The 10,774-nt window shown below is 27.3% G+C and overlaps 1 protein-coding gene across 1 annotated transcript; it reads left to right on the top strand.

Moving 5' to 3' along the window:
* Positions 1 to 4,241: 4,241 nt before the first annotated feature.
* On the top strand, positions 4,242 to 8,316 carry CysRS (cysteine--tRNA ligase, cytoplasmic). The gene is made up of 10 exons (XM_029317630.2): positions 4,242 to 4,467; positions 4,674 to 4,854; positions 5,007 to 5,349; positions 5,426 to 5,566; positions 5,667 to 5,877; positions 5,945 to 6,420; positions 6,512 to 6,656; positions 6,732 to 6,940; positions 7,039 to 7,413; positions 7,574 to 8,316. Exons 2-10 carry the CDS (start codon positions 4,676 to 4,678, stop codon positions 7,703 to 7,705), a joined length of 2,211 nt encoding a protein of 736 aa, XP_029173463.2. The 5' UTR covers positions 4,242 to 4,467; positions 4,674 to 4,675; the 3' UTR covers positions 7,706 to 8,316.
* Positions 8,317 to 10,774: the final 2,458 nt, after the last annotated feature.

The raw sequence follows: 10,774 nt of genomic DNA, 5'->3' as shown, positions 1-10,774 counted from the left end.
TGATGTTATAAATAAATAAATAAATAAAATATTAACCTGACCTATTATAATTATTTTTTAATAAATGTTTCATTATTATTATCATCTAAGTCTAAGTCGTTTAATTAATTTTTAGTTTTTTAATAATTAATTTAATTTATTCTAATTATTTTAATATGTGAAAAATACTAATACGTATACGTTTTATAATGAATTAATATATTTCGAGAGTCGAATTATATATTTTTAATAATATAAAAGTGTTCAAAAATTATATTTGACTTTTAATTTTAATTATTTTAGCAAAGAGTTCCGAAATCTCTTACGCACATAATAGGGATTTTGTTCATCCATATAATTCGCAATTAAGTATATATGTTAATTATTAATTTTAATAAAATACAAAATTAAAATTAAAGGTCAAATATAATTTTTGAACATAAATTTATTTAATTCGTTATAAAACGTATACCCGTGATAGTATTTTTCTCGTACAAAAATAACTAGAACAAATTAAATTACTCATAAAAAAATTAAAAAATAATTAAATAATTTATATTATATATGATAATAATAAAACATTTTATAAAAAAAACAGATTCAATAAATATAAGTATTGAAAATCTCTCCTCCAATTTTAAAGTCGACCAGACTGGCAATAATTTATTCAAAAAATTAGTTAAATTACAACGTTTCGGCTGTCATTGCAGCCCTTTCCAAGTAATCAGATTAATACAATAAATCAAATTTACAGCAAACCCCCGACAAAATTAACCATTGTTTTGATGAACAATGTATAACTGACAGAAGTGAGCACGAAAAAAAAAAAATAGATGTCGACTGTTAGCAGGAAACTTAGTCACAGTGACTAAGTTTCCTGCTAACAGTCAACATCTATTTTTTTTTTGTGCTCACTTCTGTCAGTTATACATTGTTCATCAAAACAATGGTTAATTTTGTCGGGGGTTTGCTGTAAATTTGATTTATTGTTTTAATCTGATTACTTGAAAAGGGCTGCAATGACAGCCGAAACGTTGTAATTTAACTAATTTTTTAAATAAATTATTGCCAGTCTAGTCGACTTTAAAATTGGAGGAGAGATTTTCATTATTTATTACTGGCGACTCTTAAGGATTATCATTTAAATATAAGTATATATATAACATGTACTTATATTTATTGAATCTGTTTTTTAATAAAATGTTGTATAAGCTTAGAAAACTTGACTTTGACGTAACTAGCAAATTTTATTTAATTATTTCACGACGGTTTGACGTAATAAAATGTTTTATTATTATTATATAAAATATAAGTTTAAATTCTTTAATTAATTTTTAATCTTTTATGATTAATTTAATTTACTCTAATTATTTTTGTACGAGAAAAATACTATTATGGGTATACGTTTTATAATTAATTTAATATATTTGTGTTTAAAAATTATATTTGACCTTTAATTTTAATTTTTATTTTATTAAAATTAATAATTAACATATATACTTAATTGCGAATTATATGGATGAAAAAAATCCCCATTATGTGTGTAAGAGATTTCGGAACTCTTTGCTATAAAATAATTAAAATTAAAAGTCAAATATAATTTTTGAACACTTTTATATTATTAAGAATATATAATTCGGTTCCCGAAATATATTAATTCATTATAAAACGTATACGTGATATTATTTTTCTCATATAAAAATGACTAGAATAAATTAAATTAATTATTAAAAAACTAAAAAGTAATTAAACGACTTAGACTTAGATGATAATAATAATGAAACATTTTATTAAAAAAAGATTCAATAACTAGTAGGTCAGGTTATAATTTTTTATTTATTTATTTATAACATTATGAGCTATTAAGCTCATCATCTCGTTCGCTCTCTGTCTTGCTTTCATTCGGCAAGTCACAAACGATATATGATACTCGTATGTTCCTACTTCAACTCTCGAGAATCTGAAACAAACGAAACTCGTGTCCAATATACAGGGTGTCCGGTAACTAACAGACCAATGATTACAAATGGATTCTTTGGTCAATTTGGGAACGATTTTTCCTCAGCGAAAATGTCGAAAAAGGTCATCATTTTTTACAACTTTCCAATCTTTGTCATTATGTATCTTTATAACTAAGCCTTAAATTAAAATTTTATTATAGTAAACTCTACCTGAAATTAACTGAAGAATGTAATTATGTTAGACTTTTAACTCCAAAACGTTTAGTTTTCAAAAAACCTATTTTTTTCAATCGCTTATAACTCGAAAATTATTGACTTCTCAACATTTTTGCTAAGGAAAAATCGTCTCCAAATTGGCCAGAGAATCCGCCCTTAATCATTGGTCCGTTAGTTACCGGACACCTTGTATATATTATATAAAAGTGTATAGCACGTCAGAAGCTTGTGAGCTTACAGCGATAAGTAAAAACAATTGCGTATTTATTTCATTGCGTTTATCTGTTTAAACGCGCGCTTTAATTTTTCCAACGTTTTTGCCTGTTTATATTTTAAAGGTCCTCTCTTCTAAAAATCTTGTTTTAAAGATCCTCTCCGCGAGCAAAATTCGAAAACATAAATTATTTAATATTTTTACTTTATTATTTGTAAATCCTCGGTAATTTCAAAATTTTTCTATTTGAAAATTATTAATTTTCTATTGCCAATTAATTTTATCACAGACTTTACTCTTACTCCCATTGCACTTTCGTTTGCGGTTTTCAGTATACGATTTTTTATCGTAGTTACTGAAAATTATTATTGTGAATTATACTTGTGCAGTGATTTGAAGAATTTACAATTTCGTTGAAATTGTTGATTTTTCAAAAAAATTACGAGATTCGCGGAAATTGCGTGCTTTCTTGGCATTTTCCGTTCGCGGCAGGCGGTTTATTTTTGATTGTTGCAAGTGTTTTTGTTTTTTTTTTTATTAAAATAGATAATAATAATGTGAAATAAATCACGATATTTGACAGATGTGCATATATATAGAAATTGTAATAATAATAATATTATATCATAAAATTGTAAATTGTTTCAATTTTTTATAGACTGCGATAAAAGATTTTACATTTGGATAAGAAACTGCGGTAAGTTAAAATATAAAATTCTTGAAAACGTAAAAATATTTGATAACGTAAAAAGGTGAACTTTGAAAAATAAGGAACTTAAAAATTGCACTAATAAATGGGCTATATGTGAGCCGTGCGCGGATGTAAGGTGTGTTATATCGAAATTTAATTAATAGAATTGAGAATTAATCCCAATTTTAAGTCTTACAAATGTCCAAGCTAATTTTTTGTACCTCGTGTACATTTTTGAAAGTTATATCGAAAAATTAAATTTTAATATGCGTCTTACATCTCACATTTCGCATACGGCTCACATATAGCCTATTTATCTCTTATACTTTATTTCAACCCTTATAGAAATTTATTACTAGTAACGCCAATTTATCACTTATTTCGAGTAATTAATCACTTTTATTTCGAATACTTAAATTACTGTATATTATAGTATTTTAAATACTCGAAATAAGTGATTAATTGGCGTAGTGATAAATTTCTACAAGAGAATAAGGAGCCTTTAAATTCTTAATGTAAAAAATTTCAAGTAATTTTCTTTAATAAAATTTAATTAAAAAATTTAATTAAAAAATTTTTGAACACTGTGTTATATCACATTTAAAATCGTGATTATTTCAATAAAAAAACATTTTATGTGTAAAAAATATATTTTTTATATTTAATAAATTTTATATATATATATGCATATATGTAAAATATTCTCTCTCACTCTCTCTCTCTCTCTCTCTCTCTCTCTCTCTCTCACACACACACACACACACACAACGGGGGCCAAATCTCTCAAATTGGTCTCATGATCAATTAGCCTGGATTCGCACCAGGGGCAAAGTCTGTTGGTAATGTCAAACGAATTTAGCCTGGACTTGCACCAGGGGCAAAGTCTTTTGGTCGAGTCTACGAAATTTAGCACGGACTCGAACCAGGGGCAAAGTCTTTTGGTTCAAGTCTACGAATTTAGCACGGACTCGAACCAGGGGCAAAGTGTGTCGGTAAGGGGCAAAGTCTATCGCACGAAGATGGCGGTCTCTTCTTTAGGCAGGCCTTTGGCGATCTGTCTATTAATCTGTGGTGTAGATCGCGCGAAATCGTTGCGCGCGATGTCGATATGCATATCGATTATTTCGCGTCTGCCAACTGTCAAGTTGAACTGTCATATGTCTGCTAGGGATTTTTCGAATAATCGAGCGCTAATTCAACGCGGATCTTAAAAATTCATAGAGTTTCCTATCTAGCTAAAGTGTATAAGCAAAGGGGCAGCAGCATATGATGTGATTATCTACCTTGATAACATCATCCACACATCTGAGTGCAACTGTGTACGTGGTGTGTCAAACACGTGTTATTAAAATTTATATAAATTTTTGAAAATAATTTATTTGATTTTTGGCGAAGTATACTTGAAGGTAAATTAATTAATTATGGATTAACGTTTTATGTTCTTTTTAAAGAATGGTTGATTTTTTAGGAAAAATATGACTTAGGCTTTCAAATTATTTTAAGATAATATTAATTAAGTTAGCTTATAAGTTTATATGTGTCATAAGAAATTATAAAAAAAATTGTATTTTTAATTAAACAAGTAATATACTTTATTTGTTCCATAAATTAGAAATGGCAAAGCGATCACAACCAGCTTGGCATCTGCCAAATAGGAAAGATGCTACTGAGCTACGATTGTACAACAGTTTGACCAGAGAAAAAGAAATATTTGTCCCACAATTTGGAAATCGTATTCTGTGGTATAGTTGCGGACCTACTGTTTATGACGCATCACATATGGGCCATGCAAGGTATTAAAGATATTTTCATAAATAAAATTTCTCCATTTGTATCACTTGTGCTCTAGTACAATATAATTATAACAAATTTTATACAATATTAAATGTATTAATGTATTATATGCAAGGAAGATATCTATATGCAAATGTTCCCTTTGTTGCAGATCGTATATATCTTTTGACATTTTACGTCGTGTATTGTCAGACTATTTTGGATATGATGTTTTATATGTAATGAATATTACTGATATAGATGATAAGATTATAAAAAGGGCAAGGCAAAATTACTTGTATGAGAAATATCTAGAGGAAAATCATAGTCTGAACAGTGTATTAGATGATACGAGAGAAGTAATATCTACTTTCGAAAATACTGTAAAAACAACAACAGATCCTGATAAAAAGTGCATGATGGAGAAGATGTTATGTAAAATAACAAAGGCTATCGAAAATCTGGAAAAAGCAGTTATAGGAAAGAATGAGAAAGAAATTACTGAATTGCAAAAAGTATGCAAAAAATCTTTATAAAATTATTTCTTATTAATATAAATGAGTAAAATATTATCGCAATATTTATGTACAGGAACTACTGAAAGAAGCTAAAGATCCTTTAGCTGACTGGTTAGATAAAATAAAAGGCAATACTATCACAGAGCATTCTATATTTAATAAACTATCTAAACATTGGGAATCAGAATTTCATAAAGATATGGATGCTTTAAATGTAAGAAATTTCAATTACAATATTAAAACAAATAATATATATGTTTTTAAGACAAATTAATTTTTATAACTATTAATATTATTTTGCACAAATTGTTTAGGTATTAAAACCGAATGTACTGACAAGAGTTAGCGAATATATCCCTGAGATAATAACATTTGTACAAAAAATAATAGATAATGGGCTTGCTTATGAAAGTAATGGATCAGTTTACTTTGATGTAGGCAAGTTTGATAAACAGAAAAAGCATTCTTATGCTAAACTTGTACCAGAAGCATACGGCGATACCTCAAGTTTACAAGAAGGAGAGGGTAAGTTTAAATCACTATTCTTTATACCTTGATTTTTTCTAGATTTAATTTTTTAAATTTGTTTAAGGTGATTTGAGCATTACGGAAGATAAACTCTCTGAAAAGAGATCAGTGACAGACTTTGCACTTTGGAAAAGCTCAAAAGCAGGCGAACCATGGTGGGACAGTCCTTGGGGCAAGGGACGACCTGGATGGCATATCGAATGCTCGGTCATGGCTTCTGCGATTTGTGGAGAGAGCTTAGATATTCATACAGGCGGTGTAGATCTTAAATTTCCTCATCACGATAATGAACTTGCACAAGCGGAAGCGTATTTTGATAATTCACACTGGGTCAGATATTTTCTGCACTCTGGTCACTTGACTATAGCTGGCTGCAAAATGTCAAAATCATTAAAGAATTTTGTAACTATACAAGAGGCTTTAAAGAAGCATTCGGCAAGACAACTTAGACTTGCGTTTCTTTTACATTCGTGGAAGGATACTTTAGATTACAGCGATAATACTATGAATATGGTCGTGCAATATGAAAAATTTCTTAACGTAAGTATTTTTATTATATCTTTATTGTGCAAACATAATGCAATTTTATATCTTTATAACATTTATACATTTATACAATCAATGCTTGTAGGAATTCTTTTTGAATGTAAAATGTAAAATTAGAAGTTTGGGAACGAAAACTACTATTAACAGTTTTACTAAATGGTCTAATTCTGAAATAGAACTCAATAAAAAGTTTCAGCTTGCTAAGCATTCTGTACATAAAGCATTATGCGGTAAGTGTTTTTATTGATTATACTCTTCATTGATTGATAGTTCTAGAAAGATTGCTAATGAGATGATTTTTGTAGATAATGTCGATACAAGAACTGCTCTCGATGTAATACGAGAACTTGTGGCAACTTGCAACATATACATGAGTCAAAATAAAAATCCGAATACGCTTCTTCTTAGAGATATTGGCGTATATATTACAAAATTATTTATTATTTTTGGAGCTATTTCTTCTTCGTATGATTCGATCGGATTTCCAATTGATGATGAGACACTTGGTACAAATGTAAGATAAATATGTACTAAATTGATATATTTCTTTTAACTCATTGAAAAATTTTATATATGAATTTATATATATATATATAAATCTTTTATGATCAGGTTGAAGAGACTGTTATGCCATATCTGGAAATTTTGGCTAATTTTCGACATAAAGTTCGCGATTGCGCGAAAACTTTGAAGGCAAACGATATTCTGCAAGAGTGCGATATACTGCGCGACGATATCTTACCAAACGTTGGAGTGCGGTTGGAAGACAGTAATGAAGAGATTTGTAAAGTAAAATTAGTTAACAAAGAAGAGTTGTTGAAAGAGAAAGAAATCAAGAAAAAGTTGGAACTTGAAAAGAACTTAGAGAAAGAAAAGAAAAAAGCAGAGGCTGCTGCTGCTGCCGCAGCGAAGGAAGCACAGAAAAAAATATCACCGACTGATATGTTTAGATTGGAGAAAGATAAATATTCTCAGTTTGATGATAAGGTAAGAGAATTTTATTTATCATAATAGTGTTTAGATTTATATTATTTATATGATGCTCGTATATATTTTGACGTTTCATATAATTTATATATTTTTATTTATATATTTATATGTGTATATATTTTATATATTATATATATATACATATATTTTTTTATAGGGATTGCCAACGCACGATGCCGAAGGTAAAGAACTTAGCAAAGGTTTGCTCAAGAAATTGCAAAAGCTACAACAAACACAGCAAAAACGATATAACGAATACTTAGCTTCAACACAGAATGGTTGCTTGTAAGATTTTGTATGCAAGAATCTGTCGATTCATTTATGAATTTGTATCGTATACAAGATGTCTATTTTATGTCTCGACAACTAAATCATCACTTTACTATTATAAAAATTATAATTATTATTTTACATTATCCTAAATTATTTACAAGTTTATATCATTTATTCAAATGTAATTTTTCAAATGTGCATGTGTGGCGTACGTGGGTGTGTGTTTGATATTGAATATTTAAATATTTGAATGTGGATATTTGATATTTGATATCAATTAAATTGATATAACATTTTTTGAGCTTTGTTCTAAAAGCTTTATTAATGAGTTTGAGTTAAGCATAATTTTCCAGTATCTATTTTCTTTACGATAAAGTATTTTTAATTACTAAATTACTTTCAAATTTTTTTTAGTAATTTATTTTTTTTTGTAGTATTTATATTAAATAATTACCGCACAAAAATGTAGGACATTTCATAAATATTGTAAGTTATTGTTACAAAATAAGTTAACTTTATTTAAGGAATTATATATTTTTAATGCACTGTAATAAATATAAACATGCACATAATAATATGCAATATATTTACACATACATATTAAATAAATATTATATCTTTCAATTACCTGATTTTATCTTATTCTTAATATAATTATAATATGTCCACTTTTTAAAAAAGGCAATTAAATCGATATCTGAATGTCAAAAAGTTAAATAAAAGAATTAATTAACACTGCTAATTATTAAAACTCTAGAAAAAAATATGATTCGAACTATAGAAACATTTTTATACTATAAAACTTTATTTCGAAAATAGAGCAGCATTAAGAAATATGTTAAAAAAATAACATACTTCAACCATAATAATTAGATAATAAAGAGAAATTATATTGCATCTTTCTCTTTTCTCTTGATTAAAAGAAATACGTAGTGTAGTTATTTTTATAAAACTAGCAGGTAGCAAATCGTTTATCTTTTTTTACTTCGAAAAAGCAGCATCCTACAGTAAAAATGCAAAGGATAATTTTGTAGAAATTGAGATCTACAAGTTTACCCTTTGACTTATTTGCATAAGATTAATCGTTTAGGAGATATCGCCGTAAAAAAATTAATTTTCTTGTTTATATCTCGAAAAAACCGCGTCTTCTACAAGTTCAAGTTATAATAATTTAATATATGTAAATAATATATATATAAACATATCTTAATCCAGTTTAACATGTATTATAACATATATTATTTAAAACATATATATTACTTTTATTTTTGTAATATATTATATAAAAATAAAAATTTAATTAGCCAATATGCACTTTAAATAGTAATTTTCTTTAAAAAATATTTAATTATGTGTTAACTTATAAATTAAATTTTGAAATATTAATTTATTAAAATAATTAAATAGTAATATGTTGTGAATACATTACAATATCTGAACTTTTTGATTATTTTCAATTTTATTCCATTTTACAAAGTATAGTATCAATGCATACTTTTTTTCTAACTGAGAAACTGAAATCACTGAATCACAAAATTAATAATAACATCCGCTCGCGAAATAAGCGCAAGAATAGAATTAATCGATGTCATAAAAAAAAGCAATAATACATTTCAAGACTTTCGGTAGCTCACGTTATATTCAAAACGAGTTTTTCGGTCTAAATAATTGTTTAAAAAATTGTCTAATTATTTTTCCATTATCAGAATCTCTTGGAAAGGCATTTGTACATGCCCAGAAGAGCACAAAACAGTTTTATAATAAATAGGACTTGATAAATTATAACAATAGATCTGATCATTCAACATAAATAACGGCAGTTCAGAAATGATATACATATATGCTAACTTCGCATGATAGATAGTTAGAAAAACAGTAACACTATAACTATATATTTTGATGTCTTTGTTAATTGATTAGTCGCCAGTAAGAATCAAATTGAACTTATTAAATTCGTGGAAAAAAATGACCAATACTGGACTGCAAAAATTTTTCTTTATTTAATTCATGACGTTTTGACCTGTGGTTTAGGTCTTTATCAAATGATTAATTCTTTTAAGATGTCAATATAATTAAAGAAGTGTGTATACCACACACCAACGAGTTTTAATATATAGCGATTGAAATGTTTTTTAAAAAATTAACACCACTTTAATTATATTGACATCTTAAAAGAATTAATCATTTGATAAAGACCTAAACCACAGATCGAAACGTCATGAATTAAATAAATCAAGAAAAATTTTTGTAGTCCAGTATTGGTCGTTTTTTTTCACAAATTTAATAAGTTTACTATAACTATATATCAAAATGAACTAAATGTTATGTGCATATGCGTCTACCCCTTTTATTGTTGATTTCGATTAAGTATGATCTCGAAAAAATTACGAGATTGCACTATTATACGCGAAAAGGAGTTTGGATACTTTGCTTTCCCTTTAGGATAATCCTTCAAGATATAAATCTTAAAGGATTGTTTATCCTGGTACTAGACCCTGGCCATTACGTCAAGGTGTACTCATCGGGAAAGGAGGATTATTGTTGACACAATATAATTTCGTCGACAATCGGAGTATCATACGTGAATTCATGTAAACTTAAAGTTTACATTCATGTTAACGTATGTCTTTGTCAAATCGTAAAGAGTCGAAACTTAATCACAAGACTCGAGAACATATTATATAATCAAGGATAAGGTATTCTATAACATATTATATTTACAACATATTACTATTTTAATTATACTATACAACACATAATAGAAATTCGATGAATTAAAATTATGTCCCTTTTTAAAAAAGGCATTTTCGCAAATATTTTTACCGCTTTTCCGTCGTGCTGATTGTTTGTCTCGATTAATAGTTAATAGTTTGACAGTTGTAAAATAAAAATAAAAACAATATTAATGGCGCGCAAAGTGCACGCTTGTCTTTTCTAGTAATCACTAAAACTTATGAATATTAGACAACACAAGTGCGCATCATTATCTGATTTCATTTACTGATTTTAATTTTACTTAATTTTATTTTGAACAACTGTGAACACTCGCGATGACAGTCGTTCAATGCTATATGAATATAACGCG

Source organism: Nylanderia fulva, unplaced genomic scaffold (genome assembly GCF_048542155.1).
Source record: "Nylanderia fulva isolate GAGA-0341 unplaced genomic scaffold, ASM4854215v1 Scaffold57, whole genome shotgun sequence".
Lineage (NCBI taxonomy): Eukaryota > Metazoa > Arthropoda > Insecta > Hymenoptera > Formicidae > Nylanderia > Nylanderia fulva.
This window is presented reverse-complemented; position numbering and strand designations above follow the sequence as displayed.